At 44.3% G+C, this 22,561-nt stretch overlaps 1 protein-coding gene across 2 annotated transcripts in view; it reads right to left on the bottom strand.

Moving 5' to 3' along the window:
• The window catches only part of LOC111959648 (zinc finger protein GLI2-like), a 156,536-nt gene that overhangs the window by 22,571 nt on the left and 111,404 nt on the right, over window positions 1-22,561 (bottom strand). Inside the window, exon 9 of one of the 2 annotated variants that reach the window (XR_011474936.1) lies at window positions 19,432-22,379. Coding sequence is in view for 1 of the 2 variants with exons in the window: in XM_070437600.1 (XP_070293701.1) it covers window positions 20,056-22,379 (2,324 nt within the window). In the remaining variant the exon portion in view is untranslated. Of the gene's footprint in view, window positions 1-17,155; window positions 22,380-22,561 lie in introns of those variants that run through there. The other variant, XM_070437600.1, reaches the window with a different exon arrangement.

Raw genomic sequence — 22,561 nt, 5'->3', positions numbered from 1 at the left:
ATTAAGACCAACACTTGTAAACTGAACCCCCCCCCCCCCCCCCCCCCCCCTCTAGGAGAGGCCCTAGTAGTACAGAGTGGAAATCTTATACGTAATTAAAATTGTACTGCGTGTCAGAGAGATAGCTGAGCTAGCTAGAGCTTTGATGCCTGGGGTTTGTTCAGAGGGCATTTTAGATTGCGATCGCCGGAGGTGGCCTTGAGATGTTTCTTATATTCCCTTAACAAGCAAATGTGCAGACAACTAAGACCACAGAAAGAAAAGCTGAGGATCTTGCGAACTGCTAGTCAAAACAGCTCAAACATAACCCCATTTTTACATGGCTTGTGTTTTTTTTCTTCAGATTTATAGATGAGTATATTTTGTGAAAGTTAGGAGGCTCCTTCTTTCAAACCACTTGGAGGCTCCTTCTTCAAACCACTTGCAGGCTCCTTCTTTCAAACCACACTTGGAGGCTCCTTCTTAAACCACTTAGAGGCTCCTTCTTTCAAACCACTTGGAGGCTTCTTCTTTCAAACCACTTAGAGGCTCCTTCTTTCAAACCATTGGAGGCTTCTTCTTTCAAACCACTTGGGCTCCTTCTTTCAAACCACTTGGAGGCTTCTTCTTCAAACCACTTGGAGGCTCCTTCTTTCAAACCACTTGCACTCGCTCTAAACACAACACAACCAGTTTGTTGTACTATCCTTGTGGGGACCCCAAAAATGTCGCATTAAAATCCTATTTTCCCTAACCTAAACCAAAATCTAACCCTAACCCCGAACCCTAAATTCAATTTAACCGTACTCCTAACCTTAATTCTAACCCAAAACCCTAATTCTAACCCTAACCCAAATTGTAAACCTAAACCTAACCCTGAGCCTAATTCTAACTCTAACCCTGATTGCAACCGTAACCTAAATAACCCCTAAGCCTACAATAGCCTTGTTCCTTGTGGGGTCCAGCGAAATGTCCCCCCCTTGTTTTTTAAAACCAACACGCACACACCACAATGATTGTAATAGTATGTGAACCAGACTGGTGCGATGCACCCTGGCAGTGCTGACTAGCTTAACCGTCCAACAAAGCACCGCCTGCCGCTCGCTTATTTGCCCCTTCTCACAGGAACCCTGCTCTGTACAACAACACAACCAGCCCAGCAGGACCATTTAGCACCTCCTGAGTAAGCCATGCTAACATCTCACAGCCAATAATTTTACAGGGAACTCAAGGAAGGCCCTTTTTCGTTAATTTGTCTGATGAGGTGCCTAGTACCTTCTGTAGCTTAGGCAAAAGATTCCCACGCTGTTTCATTTTTCTTTCATTATACTGTACCTTATATCTTTAGTCTAAAACGTTGTGGGGGGGGGGGGGGGGGGGTCACACTATGGATCATTTAGCTATTTTATTTAGAATTTAGGTATCCCAAAAATATATTTAAAAAAATTTTGATAAAATTGATTTTGGTCTTACTACTAAAGCCATAAAACGCATTGAATAACACATTAATAAATGGCAAAAAGTGCAGTCAAAAAATAATAATAAGAAAGGTTTTGAAGGTCTGTTTAAATCTAGGAGATATAAAATGAAACATCTGGAGAAAAAAATTATTTGACACATATTTAATCCACTTTTTTGGGGTAGACAACACTACCTTCGTACTTCCATTCTATTTTATTCTGGTACCGTTACCTTCAGACGAGTCCCTTGACCCTTGTGGGGTCGTAGACCAAAACGGAGAACAAATCAAATCAATTGTTATTATTCACATACAACAGGTGTAGACCTTAGAGTGGAAAACGCTTACTTACGAGCCCTCAACCAATAATGCAGTTTCAAAAATACGGACAAGAAAATAATATAGATAAAAGTAACAAGTAATAAGAGAGCACTATAAAACAACAATAGCGGAACTATATACAGGGGGTACCATGGTACAAGCATCAAATGGCACGGGCACAGTTAGTTAAGGTAGTATGTACATGTAGGTAGAGATTATTGAAGTGACTATGCATAGATGACAACACAGAGAGTAGCAGCGGTGTAAGAGGGGGAGATGGGGGGCAATGCAAATAGTCTGGGTAGCATTTGATAGATGTTCAGATCTCTATGGCTTGGGGGTAGAGCTGTTTAGAAGGCCTCTTGCGACTAGACTTGACGCCCGTACCACTTGCCATGCGTAGCAGAGAGAACAGTCTATGATTAGGGTGGCTGGAGTCTTTGAAATGTTTAGGGCCTTCCTCTGACACCGCCCGGTATAGAGGTCCTGGATTGCAGAAGCTTGGCCCCAGTGATGTACAGGCCGTTCGAACTACCCTCTGTAGTGCCTTGCGGTTGGGGCCGAGCAGTTGCCATACCAGGCAGAGAATAATTTGCCCAGAACAATTTAGTCACGGTCGTCCGTTCGGACACTTAAAGACATTTTGTTGTTAGAAGACCGGTTTTTCTGGATGTCTCATGGCCTGACAAACATCGCATCAAGCTCTCGCTAGATGTGAATGTGTACACTGGCGGAGTATGCGTTGGCCGTACAAATGCAAAAAAATCTGATATCTCTAGCTTAAACTGATGGATTTGAGTTTATTTATTTTGTAACTTAGATGACGCACCGGTGCGTCAATTGACTCTAGAGGGTTATTAAAGGATGTGACTGGAGAGTTTTCATTTAACCATGCAAGTCAGTTAAGGACAAATTCTATTTACCAATGACGGCCTACCCCGGCCAAAACCGGACAACGCTGGGCCAGTTGTGCACCGCCCTATGGACTCCCAATCACAGCCGGATGTGATACAGCCTGATTTGAACCAGGGACTGTAGTGACGCTCTTGCACTGAGATGCAGTGCCTAGACCGCTGTGCCACTCGGAGAGCGAGAAACATATTCAACAGCTGTAGGATGTAAAGAAATCTTTTTTAAATATAGTACATTTTCTTCTCACACGCATTTTCACTGAGCTAAAGAGGTCTGCCCCTGTGGCACCGGGACCATAGTGTCACAGTATTATCCACCTGTAAATATTCACAATATGTCTATGCAAACAGCATCTGTTGTTCAGATAACCCTCCATCTGTCTAAGTACTCTGCTGCACTGGTTTAAATTAAGACATAAAGACAAAAACAGCTTTGATGAATAGCATTAGCTGAAACTGATCACTATTAATATATTATTAGCAATGTCCAAGACACTGAATATAAACACTTAACTTTAACTTTAATCATTAATTAATTAATTGCATCTGCATTCAGCACAAGGCAATACTTTGTGTCTTTGTGGTTCTTTTTATTTCTTTGAGGTATTTTCCTTCTACAGTATATTTTAGATCAAGTAAATTATTGCATCTAAATGGTGCACTTTGTGCTTGTTAATGCGTCATGTCTATTGCTGTTCATGCAGCTCCATGTGAAAGCAGAGAGGACATCATTTGGCTCAGTGGCTGTAGAGAAGGTTAGAAGAGAACCTTGTTATACGTTTGACCAATGACCCCCCAACCCAAATTAAAACATGTACAATCACCATCAGTCCATTCTCCCATAGTGATGAAAGAGAGGACACATTAACTAGCCCTTTTTTAGAGTAATTTAAGAAACAGTGCAACCCACACCAATTTTCATGTGCTTTTTAGCCACCGTTAAAGTATGTGCTCAAACACCTCCATTTTTATGGATGGGAGAATGGTCTCACACATCACACCATCAACCTGGGTGGGGGTGCAAGCAGAAACAGCTGGACTGACACTGGCATTATCACTAGTAGAAGTGTCTGTCCCTCATTGTGCTGGGCTGCTCATTCCCCTGGATAGACATCCTTGTTACTGGAGATTAGGTGAGCTGCTATACGTACACTGTAAATATTTCCTGTAAAATGTACAGTAATTTATTGGTAGCAGTTAGGCCAGTAAGTTACTGTAATTTATTTTACAGTACAGCTAAGGTAATCCATTTTACAGTTATCCATTTTACGGTATCATAAATGTTACTGAAAAGATTTACAGTGCATTACTGAATTGCCCATGCAGCAACATATTACCCAGTGCTTCTTTGCAAAGTTTTTTTTATACATTTTTGGTCATTTAGTATTTTAGCTTGTCCTTAGCATTCAGCGCCTTCAACCAAGATTGTTAAAAAAAAAACTGCATAAGCAAGTAAAAAAGTTTTCTGTAACCGTTACTGAAAGTGGTTGACAGATAGATGTAAGATCTTAATTTGAGCCAGTTTGCTACAGCATGAAAATAATCCTGCACTAACAGAAAATGTGAATTACGTGGATTATAATTAATGACATTCTTTGTAGGGGTTCGATTCATTTTTCATTAGGCAGAAATCAAGTCTGACATTTTAAAGTGAAACACAACTTTAGAAGCGTAAGCCTTCTTGAACGCATTTCCACTTACTTGTGCCTTCGCACGTCTTAAACTTACACTCCCTTGACGCAACTACAAGTTTACATTTCGACTGTTGTGCAGAGAGTTCTCAGCAACACAAGAGTGATGAAAATAAAAAAGCTCTAGCAGGGCAATAAATTTGACAACTGACTTGTTTGAAAGGTGCAACCCGAGGAACATTCTACTGCCAATGTTTGTCTATTGAGATTGCATGGATGTGTGCTCGATATTATACACCGTGTCAGCCAACGGTGTTGGCTTAATAGCCGAATCCACTAATTTGGGGATCCATAACTTTTGTATATATATGTGTATCTCTGACTTCTCTGTTAGTGCCAATACAATACTGAGATATACTGTAATTTTTGATGGCAGACAATGAAAACACAGTACCAGTAGTAGATGAATGGCCCAATTCAATCAGATCAGCTGTAGCCGACATCAGCAAACGGTTGTTTTGGCGATGTCTGTCGGAGGTGAACTGCATTAGAATTTGTCAAGTGCACAAGCAGCCCTGGAGTTAATCCTCACCCCCTGTCACACTATGGCTATTGCGGACGAACTGACTTTGGGATGGAACCGGTTCACATTAAGTAAATAATCCCAATACAAGCTTCTACATCGCATCAACTTAGGCTGACATAAAATCCTAATTATTCTAGTTAATGATTTTTAAACTTGAGTAGTCATTAATTCAGATCAGACTATTCAGCCTACTTGAGCACACTATATCTCATTCTGAACTTCTAACACTGAAGTGGGAGGGGTGAGGATCTTAATATGATCACCCTATATTGCAGCAGAACTTTAAAAATATTATTTCCACTTATCCCTTACGAAACATTTATTAACCCCTACAAAAATGTTCATGAATTATAATCATCGTAATAATTCACATTTCTTGTTGTCTAAGGGGTTCTGTGTCATACTGTATATAACAAGTAACCACTTTTATTTCTCCAAGTACTTAAATTATATGATATACAGTATGTGCAGACTTTTTAAAATTGTCTGAATAGTTAGACACCACAAAAGCAAACTGGTCACACCAGATCTTGAGGTAGAAATCTAAAAAGAAAAGGATTCACAATGAAAGACAAAAATATCTCCAAATATACCCTACAGCCTTCATGTAATGGAGCTGTTTCCAGGATATATACATTGGTTCATTCGCAACAATGTCACTGTGGTTCCAGACCACTTCCCCCAGTCAGTCTCTGTGTTAAAGGAGTTAAAGGAGACCCATTAATGATTTGCCTGGTGGACTATTGTGCCATTGTATAGACTATAGAGGGCTGTGTTTTGTTTAGGCTGGTTTATGCTGCATCATGACCTCTTCCTGTTTCCTGTACCATGTGACAGACAGGGAGATTCTGTGGGAATATATGATACCTGTGAGATGCTGGGGTCCCTTACTAAAATCAAATCAAATTTTATTTGTCACATGTGCCAAATACAACCTTACAGTGAAATGCTTACTTACAAGCCCTTAACCAATGCAGTTTTAAGAAAAAATAAGTGTTAAGAAAGTATTTACTAAATAAACTGAAGTAAACAATAAATACATTTTAAAAAATGTATAAAAAAAGAACATTGAAAAATAAAAAATAATTAAAGAGCAAAAATAAAATGACGAACGAGGCTATATACAGGGGTACCGGTACAGAGCCAATGTGCGGGGGCACTGGTTAGTTGAGGTAATTGAGGTAATATGTACATGTAGGTAGAGGTAAAGTGACTATGCATTGATAATAAACAGAGAGTAGCAGCAGTGTAAAAATGGGGGTGGGGGGGGCCCATGAGGATCAGCGTGGCAGATGTGTTGTAACCTACCCTTACCACCTGGGGGCGGCCCGTCAGAAAGTCCAGGATCCAGTTGCAGAGGGAGGTGTTTAGTCCCAGGGTCCTTAGCTTAGTGATGAGCTTTGAGGGCATTATGGTGTTGAACGCTGAGCTGTAGTCAGTGAATAGCATTCTCACGTAGGTGTTCCATTTGTCCAGGTGGGAAAGGGCAGTGTGGAGTGCAATAGAGATTGCATCCTCTGTGGATCTGTTGGGGCGGTATGCAAATTGGAGTGGGTCTAGGGTTTCTGGGATATTGGGTTTGTGTTGAACCATGTCATACCTTTCAAAGCACTCCATGGCTACAGACGTGAATGCTACGGGTCTGTAGTCATTTAGGCAGGTTACCTTGGTGTTCTTGGGCACAGGGACTATGGTGGTCTGCTTGAAACATGTTGGTATTACAGACTCGGTCAGGGACAGGTTGAAAATGTCAGTGAAGAGTACACGTCCTGGTAATTCGTATGGCCATACGCCATTGTGAATGTTGATCTGTTTAAAGGTCTTTCTCAGATCGGCTATGGAGGCGTGATCACACAGTCGTCCGGAACAGCTGATGCTCTCATGCATGCTTCAGTGTTGCTTGCCTCGAAGCGTGCAAAGCAGTCATTTAGCTCGTCTGGTAGTCTCGTGTCACTGGGCAGCTCGCTGTTGTGCTTCCCTTTAAAGGCCGTAATAGTTTGCAAGCCCTGCCACATCCGACGAGCGTCGGAGCCTGTGTAGTAGGATACTATGGAACGCCGTTTGGGACGTTGTGTGTCAAAAAAGATACACGTCAAATAACACTATCTGACATGTCAAATAAGCTTGTTGACCAATCAGGAACTGAATGTGACTGCACGTCACATAATGATTTAACGCGTTCATACATTTTTTGCGTAGTTATTACACATTGATTACACTATCACTTGTATTTCATATGTCACAACGATTCATCGATACGTATGCTATGATGCTGGTAAAGTTGTCTCGCGCACCTACAGTGCTCGTCATAAAAAAAGCCATCTAGCTGGTTGATGTAAACAATGTTGTTCCTCAAAAACATAGCAAAACGACATAATCTGTTTCAGTAGCTATAGTTAGCTAGCTAACTATATAGCTAGGTGTCATCATCTAAAATAACCTTCATTTATAAAACAGTTCTTATTTGATTAATGGTGGTTGGACCCATCTATGTGAAGCTAGCCACAATAAGGATTAGGCACAATAGTGAACTTTGCGGTTAGCCTTCAAAATAAAAGTATGTAATTGACAGTGATGCAAATTAATACAAATAGTAGAATTATCCCATAATTGAATAGGTCATTAGCGTTGTAGCTCTTATTGCAGGACTCTGAAACAACTGAATTGTGCCACATTTATTGTCAACCTACTATACTTCCTTTGGCCGCCTTTCCTTCCAGATCTCTGCTGCCAATGACTGGAACGAATTGCAAAAATCACTGAAGCTGAAGACTTATATCTCCCTCTCTAACTTTAAGCATCAGTTGTCAGAGCAGCTTACCGATCACTGTATCTGTACACAGCCAATCTGTAAATAGCACACCCAACTACCTCATCCCCATATCGTTATCTATTTTTTTGCTCTTTTGCACCCCAGTATCTCTACTTGCACATCTATCACTCCAGTGTTAATGCTAAATTGTAATTATTTCACCTCTATGGCCTATTTATTGCCTTACCTCCCTAATCTTCTACATTTGCACACACTGTACATCGATTTTTCTATTGTGTTATTGACTGTACGTTTGTTAATGTGTAACTCTGTGTTGTTGTTTTTGTCGCACTGCTTTGCTTTATCTTGGTCACGTCGCAGTTGTAAATGAGAACTTGTTCTCAACTGGCCTACCTGGTTAAATAAAGGTGAAAAAGAATGTGTATTGACCATAAAAAACAATACTGCGTGGATATTGGAAAAACAATACTGCGTGGATGTTTTGGAGTCTGATAACCCTGAGGAGTGCATTGGTAAAAGATATATTGGGTATTGAGTAGACTGATACCCCATGTCATTGATCCCCAATCCTTAGGTAAAGCTGTACAGTGCAATATGAATGTCAATACACACAATAGGCTGACTGGGGAGGTGATTTCACACAGTCACAGTCCCGCAATAAGAGCTACAATGCTAATATTTGCATGAACTCTTCACAGTTGTTTTCTGCGGGTGTCACCGAGTAGACTGATGCCCCATTTCATTGCTTCACATTCCAACCTTGTTTAACATTATCTCGTCTAAATATGGCATGATTCCACCAATTGTAACCTTCTGCATCACTTTCAAAGAAGTACTTTTATTTTGAAGGCAAACCGAAAATTCCTCTATTGTGCCTAATCCTTATTGTGGCTAGCTTCACAACACATAACCCAATCCGGTCGAGCATCATTAGCCAGATGAAGCTAGCTGCCTGCTTATAACGTTAGCTTTGGGCAACAGGGTTAAGTAGTTGGCTAGCTATTTATTTTCATGAACTGAAGTTCAATTTCAATAGGTGAACAACCTGTGGCTACCTAGCAAATACTCACTCACAAGGATTCCTAAATAATTGCTAAGAATAATGAAAATGACTGCAGTTTATTCTGGTCATTGTTTTCAGGCTGGTTGTATTGGTACTAGCTAGGTACCAAGCTAAAGCTAGCTAGCTAGCTACCCCAGGTACCTAGCTAAAGCTAGCTAGCTACCCCAGAAGTAGAAGTCGAACAAATGTCTTATTACCAACGTGGTATTGTAAACACATTGTTCGTGGCCGGTGTGTGCTTAATTGCAGACTTTTTTGTACAGCTTTGACAGTGCTACTGATAGTAGTGGTGAAGCTTGGCAAGCACGTGCAAATTCAGCACACACAACATTCTATAATTGAATTGTGTTACTTGGCGTGTAAAATTAAAAGCTGATTTAACACGTCAAATTGTGTCATTTGACGCGTCAAATTGTGTTATTTGACGTGTATCTTTTTTGACACGCTAAGACCCAAACGGCGTTCCTTAGGATTCAATCTTAGTCCTGTATTGACGCTTTGCCTGTTTGATGGTTTGTCGGAGGGCATAGTGGGATTTCCTATAAGCGTCCGGGTTAGAGTCCCACTCATTGAAATCGGCAGCTCTACCCTTTAGCTCAGTGCGGATGTTGCCTGTAATCCATGGCTTCTGGTTGGGGTATGTACGTACGGTCACTGTGGGGATGACGTCATCGATGCACTTATTGATAAAGCCAGTGACTGATGTGGTGTACTCCTCAATGCCATCGGAAGAATCCCGGAACATATTCCAGTCTGTGCTCGCAAAACAGTCCTGTAGCTTAGCATGTGCGTCATCTGACCACTTCTGTATTGAGCGAGTCACTGGTACTTCCTGCTTTAGTTTTTGCTTGTAAGCAGGAATCAGGAGGATAGAGTTATGGTCAGATTTGCTAAATGGAGGACGAGGGAGTGCATTGTACGCATCTCTGTGTGTGGAGTAAAGGTGGTCTAGAGTTGTTTTTCCTCTGGATGCACATGTAACATACATTTACATTTAAGTCATTTAGCAGACGCTCTTATCCAGAGCGACTTACAAATTGGTGCATTCACCTTATGATATCCAGTGGAACAACCACTTTACAAGTGCATCTAACTCTTTTAAGGGGGGGGTTAGAAGGATTACTTTATCCTATCCTAGGTATTCCTTAAAGAGGTGGCGTTTCAGGTGTCTCCGGAAGGTGGTGATTGACTCCGCTGACCTGGCGTCGTGAGGGAGTTTGTTCACCATTGGGGTGCCAGAGCAGCGAACAGTTTTGACTGGGCTGAGCGGGAACTGTACTTCCTCAGAGGTAGGGAGGCGGCAGGCCAGAGGTGGATGAACGCAGTGCCCTTGTTTGGGTGTAGGGCCTGATCAGAGCCTGAAGGTACGGAGGTGCCGTTCCCCTCACAGCTCCGTAGGCAAGCACCATGGTCTTGTAGCGGATGCGAGCTTCAACTGGAAGCCAGTGGAGAGAGCGGAGGAGCGGGGTGACGTGAGAGAACTTGGGAAAGTTGAACACCAGACGGGCTGCGGCGTTCTGGATGAGTTGTAGGGGTTTAATGGCACAGGCAGGGAGCCCAGCCAACAGCGAGTTGCAGTAATCCGACGGGAGATGACAAGTGCCTGGATTAGGACCTGCGCCGCTTCCTGCGTGAGGCAGGTCGTACTCTGCGAATGTTGTAGAGCATGAACCTACAGGAACGGGTCACAGCCTTGATGTTAGTTGAGAACGACAGGGTGTTGTCCAGGATCACGCAAGGTTCTTAGCCTCTGGGAGGAGGACACATGTTTGTCAACCGTGATGGCGAGATCATGGAACGGGCAGTCCTTCCCGCGGGAGGAAGAGCAGCTCCGTCTTGCCGAGGTTCAGCTTGAGGTGGTGATCCGTCATCCACACATGTATGTCTGCCAGACATGCAGAGATGCGATTCACCACCTGGTTATCAGAGGGGGAAAGGAGAATATTAATTGTGTGTCGTCTGCATAGCAATGATAGGAGAGACCATGTGAGGATATGACAGACGCAAGTGACTTGGTGTATAGCGAGAATAGGAGAGGGCCTAGAACAGAGCCCTGGGGACACCAGTGGTGAGAGCACGTGTGCGGAGACAGATTCTCGCCACGCCACCTGGTAGGAGCGACCTGTCAGGTAGGACGCAATCCAAGCGTGGGCCGCGCCGGAGATGCCCAGCTCGGAGGAGGTGGGAGGGAGGATCTGATGGTTCACAGTATCAAAGGCAGCCGATAGGTCTAGAAGGATGAGAGCAGAGGAGAGAGAGTTAGCTTTAGCAGTGCGGAGCGCCTCCGTGACACAGAGAAGAGCAGTCTCAGTTGAATGACTAGTCTTGACCCTGACTGATTTGGATCAAGAAGGTCATTCTGAGAGAGATAGCAGGAGAGCTGGCCAAGGACGGCACGTTCAAGGTTTTGGAGAGAAAAGAAAGAAGGGATACTGGTCTGTAGTTGTTGACATCGGAGGGATCGAGTGTAGGTTTTTCAGAAGGGGTGCAACTCTCGCTCTCGCTCTCTTGAAGACGGGGGGGGACGTAGCCAGCGGTCAAGGATGAGTTGATGAGCGAGGTGAGGTAAGGGAGAAGGTCTCCGGAAATGGTCTGAGAAGAGAGGGAGGGGATAGGGTCAAGCGGGCAGGTTGTTGGGCGGCCGGCCGTCACAAGACGCGAGATTTCATCTGGAGAGAGAGGGGGAAAGAGGTCAAAGCACAGGGTAGGGCAGTGTGAGCAGAACCAGCGGTGTCGTTTGACTTAGCAAACGAGGATCGGATGTCGTCGACCTTCTTTCAAAATGGTTGACGAGCATCAGCAGAGAGGGAGGAGGGGGGAGGAGGGGGAGGAGGATTCAGGAGGGAGGAGAAGGTGGCAAAGAGCTTCCTAGGGTTAGAGACAGATCTTGGAATTTAGAGTGGTAGAAATTGGCTTTAGCAGCAGAGACAGAGAGAGAATGTAGAGAGGAGGGAGTGAAAGGATGCCAGGTCGCAGGGAGGCGAGTTTTCCTACATTTCGCTCGGCTGCCCGGAGCCCTGTTCTGTGAGCTCGCAATGAGTCGTCGAGCCACGGAGCAGGAGGGAGGCCGAGCCGGCTGGAGGATAGGGGACATAGAGAGTCAAAGGATGCAGAAAGGGAGGAGAGGAGGGTTGAGGAGGCAGAATCAGGAGATAGGTTGGAGAAGGTTTGAGCAGAGGGAAGAGATGATAGGATGGAAGAGGAGAGAGTAGCGGGGGAGAGAGAGCGAAGGTTGGGACGGCGCGATACCATCCGAGTAGGGGCAGTGTGGGAAGTGTTGGATGAGAGCGAGAGGGAAAAGGATACAAGGTAGTGGTCGGAGACTTGGAGGGGAGTTGCAATGAGATTAGTGGAAGAACAGCATCTAGTAAAGATGAGGTCAAGCGTATTGCCTGCCTTGTGAGTAGGGGGGAAGGTGAGAGGGTGAGGTCAAAAGAGGAGAGGAGTGGAAAGAAGGAGGCAGAGAGGAATGAGTCAAAGGTAGACGTGGGGAGGTTAAAGTCACCCAGAACTGTGAGAGGTGAGCCATCCTCAGGAAAGGAACTTATCAGGGCGTCAAGCTCATTGATGAACTCTCCAAGGGAACCTGGAGGGCGATAAATGATAAGGATGTTAAGCTTGAAAGGGCTGGTAACTGTGACAGCATGGAATTCAAAGGAGGCAATAGACACGATGGGTCAGGGAGAAAGAGAGAATGTCCACTTGGGAGAGATGAGGATCCCAGTGCCACCACCCGCTGACCAGAAGCTCTCGGGGTGTGCGGAACACGTGGGCAGACGAGGAGAGAGCAGTAGGAGTAGCAGTGTTATCAGTGGTAATCCATGTTTCCGTCAGTGCCAAGAAGTCGAGGGACTGGAGGGAGGCATAGGCTGAGATGAACTCTGCCTTGTTGGCCGCAGATCGGCAGTTCCAGAGGCTGCCTGAGACCTGGAACTCCACATGGGTCGTGCGCGCTGGGACCACCAGGTTAGAGTAGCAGCAGCCACGCGGTGTGAAGCGTTTGTATGGTCTGTGCAGAGGAGGAGAGAACAGGGATAGACAGACACATAGTTGACAGGCTACAGAAGAGGCTACGCTAATGCAAAGGAGATTGGAATGACAAGTGGACTACACGTCTCGAATGTTCAGAAAGTTAAGCTTACGTTGCAAAAAATCTTATTGACTAAAATGATATAGTACTGCTGGCTGGTGAAATAGGCTAGCTAGCAGTGGCTGCGTTGTTGACTTTGTTTGAAAGTGTAGCTGGCTAGGTAACCTCTAACTGGCTAGGTAACCTGACAATTACTCTAGACTACACAATTATCTTGGATACAAAGACGGCTATGTAGCCAGCTAAGATCAAACAAATCAAACTGTTGTACTGTAATGAAATGAAATGTAATACTACTGTAATACTACCTGTGGAGCAAAGCGGAATGCAACTACTCGCTCCAAACCAAACCGGAAGTGCGTATCGTAGAGGGAGAGGCAATAGAAGTGTTGTTTCTTGTATTATTGTTTTTGTGTCTTTAGAGGACTGCTTCACTTAAGTCCTTTCCCTTTTCTTCTGTCCTTATTTTGTCCCACTTTGTCCCTTCTTTGTCCCTTCTTCTCTTCTGCCAACTAGACACTCCTTGTTAGCTAGCTAGCTTCTTTCAGGAATGTCCCTAGCAACTGCCTAGCAACAGGTAAACAACTTAGCTAGCTAAGAAAACGGTATAATTTTATGAAAAATTGTTACTTTTTCAAAAGCCTTTCTTCTTTGTTTGCTGCTTGTTTGGTCTCCTATTCAGTTTGCAGTTTTCTTTAGATTTTTTTCGATGTACTTTACTCTAAAAAAACATTTAAATTTCAATATTTGTAGGAGCTCATCTTTTCAGCTGCTGCTGCTACAACATGCTGGTAGAAATTAGGTCAAATGGATTTAAGATTCCCTGCATTAAAGTCCCCAGGCCACTAGGAGCACCGCCTCTGGATGAGCATTTTCTGGTTTGCTTATGGCCTTATACAGCTTGTTGAGTACAGTCTTAGTGCCAACATCAGTTTGTGGTAAATAGACAGCCTAGAAAAATAAAGATAAATAGTGTGGTCTACAGATTATCATGAGATACTCTACCTCAGGCGAGCAAAATCTCGAGAATTCATTAATATTAGATTTCGTGCACCAGCTGTTATTGGCAAATAGACACAGACCACCACCACTAGTCTTTCCGGAGGCAGCTGCATCTTGCCGATGCACGGAAAACCCATCCAGCTGTATGTTATCCATGTCGTCTTTCAGCCATGATATTACAGTTTCTAATGTCCCGTTGGTAGGATAGTCTTGATCGGAGCTTATCCAGTTTATTATTTAATGATTGCACATTGGCTAATAGGACTGGTATTGTCACGACTTCCGCCGAGGTCGGTCCCTCTCCTTGTTCGGGCGGTGTTTGGCGGTCGACGTCACCGGTCTTCTAGCCATCGCCGATCCACCTTTCATTTTCCATTTGTTTGGTCTTGTCTTCCCACACACCTGGTTTCAACTCCATCATTACATGTTGTGTATTTAACCCTCTGTTCCCCCCATGTCCTTGTCCGGTATTGTTTATTTGTAGTGCTTGTGCATGTTATGCTGTTGTGTACCGGGTTTTGTTTACCCATTGATTTATTGTTCTGTTTACGGTGGTTTTGTTTATTAAACTGCGCCGTTGTAAATCAGTTTTTGCTCTCCTGCGCCTGACTTCACTGCCGCAAGTACGTACCCCCTACAGGTATAGGAGGGTTACCCACTCAACATCTGATTCTTACAAGGCACCCCAACCTACGACCCCTATATCTCCGTCTCCTCTTCACGCGAATGACGGGGATTTGGGCCTTGTCCGTTGTCTGAAGTAAATCCTTTGCGTCAGACTCGTTAAAGAAAGAATCTTTATCCAGTACGAGGTGAGTAATCGCTGTTCTGATATCCAGAAGCTTTTTTAGGTCATAAGAGATGGTGGCAGAAACAATATGTACAAAATAAGTTACAAATAATGTGAGAAAATACACACAATAGCACAATTGGTTAGGAGCCCGTAAAACAGCAGCCATCTCCTCCGGCGCCATTCGTAAGCCTGTGTTCAGCTGTTCAAACTGTAGTTTCAGTCTGTATTTGTAGGGCATAATTACAATGGTGAAGTTGTGAAAATAGGCACACAGCACAGCAGAAGTTTCCATCCCCGACAGAGAGGCCCAGTCCAATAAATTGCTTTATTACGATGATCTGCCCACTTGGGTCAAATGTCAAGATGTGACACTCTGTTGTTTATTAAAATAGCATAATATTATTTCACCCATTCACTCTCTCTCACAATGATTGAACAACATCTTTTGATCTCCTGTCTTTTTCTGTGTACCATATAATTGTAATGTTAATGGGTGTGTGAAATTGCATGATTAGTGGTCTTGTGTAGATAGATATATAGATATATAGTCAACAGATCAGTAATTGATCATCATTCTCTTTCAACAACATGCAGTTTTTCTTGTGGTGGATTTATCTCTGTTATGTGTAGGTTATTTTCTGATGCCTTCACACAAACAATGATTCATTGTTTACAGCCGACTGGGTTTAGTTTAGCTGCTTGATTCCCCAATACCATTAGAAAGTGGAAGGATTTCGAGCGGATAAAAATGACTTACTACTAAATCAGTGGATGTTGAGTTGTCAGTGGATGAGGATAGGAAGAGATGTTTATTTAGTGGAAAGAACTTGGAAAGAAGAATCCTTTTGGATCAAATTTGTAAGGCCTCTGAGCCTAGCGTGAGTTGTGTCTGGTGGCATTGTTTTATCGTGCTACCTTCCCTTCTCTAAGCAGCTAACAGCTGCCTTGCCCTGCCCTCCCTCCCCTCTCTTGCTCCATCTCTCTCTCTCCAGCGGCCCAGTGTCAGCCATCTAGGCGACAGCTAAGTGGCGAGGGGGATGGATAGAGAGAGAGCAGGAGGGAGCACGAGTGAAACAGAGAGAGAGAGGGACAGAGAGAGTGAAAGCTCTCTCCCCTGAGACCTATTCTTATAAAACTGCATCTCAGTCTGGAACCACTGGAACCATGGGACCAAGCAGCATGGAGAACACACTGTGTAGATTCTAGAATGTGATGTCCTCGCTCTTTCTCCTTTCATGAACCTCGCTCTTTCTCCTTTCATTCTCTCTTTCTCTGAGCTTTGAGACGGGGCATGCAAAGCTAAGCCCAGCCCAGACTATCTCTGTGGACTCTCTCTTTGTCTCTCTATGGTAGTGTTTTGAGTCTTACATCTCACCTCGTTTGTGTTCTTGTCTAATTAGCTAGTGCCTTGTCCGTTAGTGATCATCTTGCCTCCCATCCTAACCTCTTGTTCTCTTAACTCCCTTATTACCCCAGGCTATTTTTCTTCCATCCTCTCTCTGAGAGAATAAGGAATTCAAGTGGCAGATGAAATCAGTGGCAAACACATCAAAAGGATCCTCAGCAGAGTTCCGTTGCCTGTCAGAGTAAAATCATTTGTTCCCCTCTTTTTTACACTTTCTCCACACGTCATCCTTTTTACAACCATTGTTCTTCCGCTCTCCTTATCTCTGTCTTCCTCTCTGCCCCTATTTCTCTCTCTTCCTTTCTTTCTGTTTCTCTTCCTCTTTCTCTCTCTCCACTGGTGTGTTTAATGTCTTTGCTGAAAACCATTTCCTCAGAGCCTGCCTGCCACTGTTCATTTTGGACAATATGCCTAACTTTAGAAACTGCTATGTATGCATTTTGTTTTTCTGGAAGAATCATTTTTAGCCTGGGTTTTCAGGTTGAATTTTATGCCTTTACCGACATTGTTAAAAAAAACTGAAAGAGCAACACAACTAAGAAGATTCACATTTAAAGATGTCTTCATTTGTTAAAGTAAATATGTATTGTGAAGTAATGGATAAAAGAGAAAAAGAAGGGATAAAAGATAAAAAAAGTTTGCCCCATAGAGATCCTAAAACATGTTCTAATTCCTAATTCTATGATTTTCCCTAGATTATTTAATACAGATATAGGATCTTAATTTGAGCCAGTTTGCTGCAACAGGAAAATAATCCTGCAGCAACAGGAATTGTGAATTATTATGTAGGTTATAGTTAATGGACATCTTTGTAAGGGTTGATACATTTTTCATAAGGGAAAATCAAGTATGAAATTTCAAAGTGGAAATTACAAACCTCAGAAGCCTTTTCGAACTTTAAGAAGTGGAAAGTTGTCCTGCAACAGGGTGATCAAAATAAGATCCTACATCTGTAGTAACCTGTTATGTTCTTTTCTTCTATTCCTATTTTTCTAACCACCTCAACTTAATCTATGATAAAATCACCCCCCAAAACAAAAGGCATCCTTTGCAGCTAAACATCAAATATACTGTAGGTAGATGTTATTTTGCTAGCTGCAATTATGTATTTACAGTACCAGTCAAAAGTTTGGACACACCTACTCATTCAAGGGTTTTTCTTTATTTGTACTATTTTCGACATTGTAGAATAATAGTGAGGACATCAAAACTATGAAATAACACATATGGAATCATGTAGTAACCAAAAAAGTGTTAAACAAATCAAGATATATTTTATATTTTAGATCCTTCAAAGTAGCCACCCTTTGCCTTGATGACAGCTTTGCATACTCTTGGCATTCTCTCAACCAGATTCACCTGGAATGTTTTTCCAACAGTTTTGAAGGAGTTCCCACATATGCTGAGCACTTGTTGGCTGCTTTTCCTTCACTCTGTGGTTGAACTCATCCCAAACCACCTCAATTGGGTTGAGGTCGGGTGATTGTGGAGGCCAGGTCATCTGATGCAGCACTCCATCACTCTCCTTGGTCAAATAGCCCTTACACAGCCTGGAGGTGTGTTGGGTCATTGTCCTGTTGAAAAACAAATTATACTCCCACTAAGCGCAAACCAGATGGCATGGCGTATCGCTGCAGAATGCTGCAGTAGCCATGCTGGTTAAGTGTGCCTTGAATTCTACATAAATCACAGACAGTGTCACCAGCAAAGCACCCCCACAACATCGCAGCTCCTCCTCCATGGTTCACCACACATGCGGAGATCATCCTTTCACTTACCCTCCGTCTCACAAAGACACGCCAGTGTCATCAGACCAAAGAACGTATTTCCACCGGTCTAATGTCCATTGCTCGTGTTTCTTGGCACAAGCAAGTCTCTTCTTCTTATTGGTGTTCTTTAGTAGTGGTTTCTTTGCAGCAATTCGACCATGAAGGAGTGAGTCATGCAGTCTCCTCTGAACAGTTGATGTTGAGATGTGTCTGTTGCTTGAACTCTGTGAAGCATTTATTTGGGCTGCATTTTCTGAGGCTGGTAACTCTAATGAATTTATCCTCTGCAGCAGAGGTAAGTCTGGGTCTTCTTTTCCTGTGGCGGTCCTCATGAGAGCCAGTTTTATCATAGCCCTGGATGGTTTTTGCAACTGCACTTGAAGAACATTTCAAAGTTCTTGAATAAATAAATAAAGAAAATAAAGAAAAAACATTGAATGAGTAGGTGTATCCAAACTTTTGACTGGTACTGTATATCAATCTGTATTGCTAAAGTATCGCGTAAGATCCGCAATAAAATGTCACGTTAATTTCCAGTTGAGCCGACGTCTCCGCAACAGCGGGAACATTGCCTCGCTCTATAGTTATTTGACATGAGGATGGTTTTCATGGTGTGTAGAATTCATTAGGGTGGGTGCTGAAGAGTTTAGATAACGACACTTTGCTTTCATGTGTCCCAGAGGGACGAGACCATGTGATTTCAAAGGAGACACAAAACAGAACTTTGGTTAAAAAAGAAAAAACGTGGATACTGTATTTGAAATGTACAAAAGCTATATACAACACACACACACACTCACTCTGAGCATAGCCAAATGAATGAGCAGTATACCTATACATACTATAAGGCTACTTTAACTCCAGGAAACAAACTAAATAAAAACTTAGGAGTTGCGGTTTATCATTGTCTTTGATATGATTCGTAATCAAAGTAATACGTTCCTTATTTGAATCTCCATATAGTCCATGTCTAGCTCAGAACTCAGGGAAGAGGGAGGGTAATGAATCCACTAATTAGTGTGTGATCATGTCCACAGAGAACACATGGAGTACTTGCATATTCCTTTAGAGATCTGATTCCTCCTAGACATTGCGAGGCATGGGGATCCGTGTGTGTCTTCACAGACTGACTGACACTGAGGCAGATCTCTGTCCTTTTCAATCATACAGTCAGTCTCACAAGGAGGAGGGTCCATAGAGGGTTAGACATTTTTTGGAGGGCACTTGGAGGATATTTTATACAGTATGACTGAAAGGGGCCATCTCCTGCTGTACGCTAGGGTCTGGTTTCCCGGATACAGATTAAGCCTATTCCTGGACTAAAAATCATTTTCAATGGATAATCTCCACTGAGCATGGGTTTTAGTCCAGCACTAGGCTTAATCTTCGTCCGGGAAACCGGCCCTAAGAGCTTGGCAACGGAACCTCTTCCACTGCAAGCTCCTCTATACACGGATAGATGTAAACAATGTAGCATCGCAATGTTAAATAGTGGCATCATACTGTAATCGGCTTGCAATAATTACGTCTCTTCAACATAATTTAAACCACATACCTTACAGTATATTTATAAACATGATGGAAGGTTGTAATGAGAAAAATGCTATTCTAATATTTTCATATGCATTTTTTCTTGGCAACATCGTTACATGTATGTACGTTTTATGAGTTCACATATTATTCAAACTTGATCTTTTTATCAAGGCACTTGGTGAACTGCTTTCAGTGCACTGCTTTTTAAAAGGTAACAAACATCAACAAATACTGAGCAATGGACACATTTGCCAATGTATTTTTATACACTTGTCTATTTTTATTCGTAGATACAAAGTATGGCTTTTTAAAACAGTGATACAAATACCCCTAATGTCTTTACTACACTTACTTTATCTAACATAAACATTACTTAAAATGTACTTGAGCAAATATTACATATAACTGGATAAGCAAAGTCTCTATACAGGCCGTTGGAGATCGACATTCTCCTGATAAGTAACAATTTCCATAAGGTATTGTTACATATAATCAGAGCTTTTATAGTACATTTTTCCTGATGCTTTCTTGAAAGGGTCTGAATATACAAGGGGGCCGTCCCAATAATCTCTCCTTCCTCCTGAAGTGTGGACTACTCCCCACAAATTTAAAAGCATTGGATTGGTGTAGGCATGGGCCAGAGGGAGTTTCCATTCACCAATCATTTCCTTTGAAATTCATGAAAGGAAGTGAACACGTGAACACTTTGGGAGAAAAACTATTGGGATGCAGCCAAGGCATTAGCTCATCATGTTGAGGAACTTACTCTCCTCAGCCAGGGCGGTCAACATGGAGTTCATATCGCCGATGGCCATGTTACCGATCCCTGCTGGCACGGAGGCCAGGGTCACAGAGCTACGGGGGGTGGTGAGCCTGGAGGAGTTCTGGGACAGACTTGTGAGGAGCCCGGGGCTGAGGGTCCCCGACATCAGGCTGGAGTGGTCGCCATCATCCAACATGGCATCAAAGTCAATCTGGGCGTGCTCCACACCAGAGGAGTCCACGGTGCTGGTGACCTGGTTGACCCCTGAAGATGCCATGAAAACGGCAGTGCCTACCGGTGCCTGGGGTGTGCAGGGGGACATGGGGGAGTCGAAACTCAGGTTGTTGTTGGACTCGAACATGTGTATCTGGCCAGTGTATAACATTGGAGCGTTTGAGTTGGAGTTTCCCTTTTGTCCGACGTTATGTGCTGCGGTGCGGCCTGGCTTCTTTGGACTGGCCTCAGAGGTGTTGTGATTGAAGTCAGACTGAAGGAAACGGTTCTGCATCGTACTGCTGGATCTTACATGTTGTCTGGACATAGACTTGGTCTCCATGGGAAGCCTGGGCTGCATCCCATCTCTGGTCCCAGTATGGACGGCTTGCTGCTGAGGCGTACTACTGTAGTTCAGCTGCTCAACCTGATTCATGTGAGGGGGATAGCTTTCAACCTGAGTCCTTGATCTGTAGTTTTGAATATCTGGATTATGTGTTGCCATTACTCTGCCATTGGGCAGTGCCATGCCGTTGTAGTTGGGTCGTAGGCTGCCATTCCCAGATCCAGAGTTAGGGATGGGGACAATGTCTTGGCCGTATCCCTGCTGGGGACTCATCTGCTCAGTATAATTCATGCTGCATGGCTGCCTCTGTTGCTGTTGGACAGAGTTGATCCTTTGGGCGTTGCTTCTCTGGGTGTAGCCTTGTAGCTCCATGTTCTGGCTCATAGGCATCACCTGCTGGTTACTGTTACTACCCATACTACCCTGGAAAGGCCCACAGTTTTGTCTCTGCTGAACCACTGCCAGGTTGTTGTTTCTGAGGAGGTTCTGCTTGGTGACTCTTGAGGTGCCTGTGGCATCCACAGTCCCTGAGCTGACCTCATTCCACTGCACTGGCATGTTGTTTTTGTTGTTCATACTGGGTGAGGTTGGGTACTGCTGTTGCTGTGATCCAGAACCAGGGCTCATCTTGTAGGGCGTTAGGGGGGCCTGGCCTGACTCAGACAGGGGCATGTTGGTATCCACCATGGCCATCCTCCTTTGCCCATAGAACTGCTGCTGGGGCTGCTGGGAGGAGGTCATATTCCCTTGGTCCTGGAAGCCGTGTGATTGGCTGTTGGTGTAGTCGGCGGGGCCTGCTGATTGGTCGGCGCCAGTGTTCTGAGACCTGAGATACTGTACGACATCATCAGGCAGCACCATGTCCTCGTCCCCTGCATGGTCCAGCCCGTCCACAGCCATGGTCTCCATCACCACATTCTCTGAGATGCTGGGGGGCCGCGGGGCGAAAGAGTGGCGGTGCAGACTTCCGTCGGACCGTGTGTAGCCATGCATGGCCAGGCCCCGGCGATCAGTAGAGGGAGGAGGCATCATGGAGTTGGGGTTCATACTGTTCATGCTGTTGTAGCGCTGGACCCTCGGCAGGGACAGTGGGTCCAAGGTGGGTCTGCGGACGGGATCGCTGGCTCGCCGTGGCAGGTTCCCAGGGACCTCGTGGGGCATCATACTATGGTTACTGTAGCCAATGTCGCTGCAGCGTCTGGGCACTGCTCCAGCAGGGGGCTGGAACAGGTTGGAATGGGAGGAGCTCTCCCTCTCCTGGGAGTGGTCCCCGTACAGGGCCATCCTGGTCCTGAGGCTCATGCGCTCCATGTTGGGCAGAGGTGTGGGTGGAGCTCCCCCAGTTGCGGCAGCATACTTGGCCTTAAGATGGTAGTGCTGAGCCGGGGTGAGGCTGAGCAAACTAGGGATGTTTCCACCACCCCCTCCACACTGGCTGGCCTCGCTGGATCTCCGGGACAGGTCTGTGGAGATGGGGTCGTAGGAGTCGGCTGAGCTGATGTTGTTGTGGCGGTTGCTGAACTGCGAAGCTTCGGAAGACCGGCGGCTGGAGTAGCAGGGGGAGATGCCCGAGGAGCGGCGGCTGGTGTAGGCTGAACTGGCAGTGCTGGTGTTGCTGTACCGGCGGCCCTGCTCATTCAGCTGGTTTAGCATGGTCACCTCGCATGATGACAGGTCACCAAGACGCTGACTAGGGTAGGGCCCGGGTGGAGCGATCATATTGGAGTTCTCCAGAAGGGAACCTGAGGAACCAACAAGAGGAACCACATTAGAACATATAGAGCAAAACACCTTTCTTGGTTTCTGAGGCTGCTTCACAAATTCCTCCCAACTCCATCTCTCCGATTGTGGATGAACGCAAAAAAAAAAGTTTGTTATTTGGTAATTTGTACCCCTTTTTCTCCCCAATTTCGTGTTATCCAAT

The sequence above is a fragment of the Salvelinus sp. IW2-2015 genome, linkage group LG36 (assembly GCF_002910315.2).
Source record: "Salvelinus sp. IW2-2015 linkage group LG36, ASM291031v2, whole genome shotgun sequence".
Taxonomy (NCBI): Eukaryota; Metazoa; Chordata; class Actinopteri; order Salmoniformes; family Salmonidae; genus Salvelinus; species Salvelinus sp. IW2-2015.
Note: the sequence above shows the minus strand (reverse complement) of the source record. Positions and strands in the feature narration are given on the sequence as shown.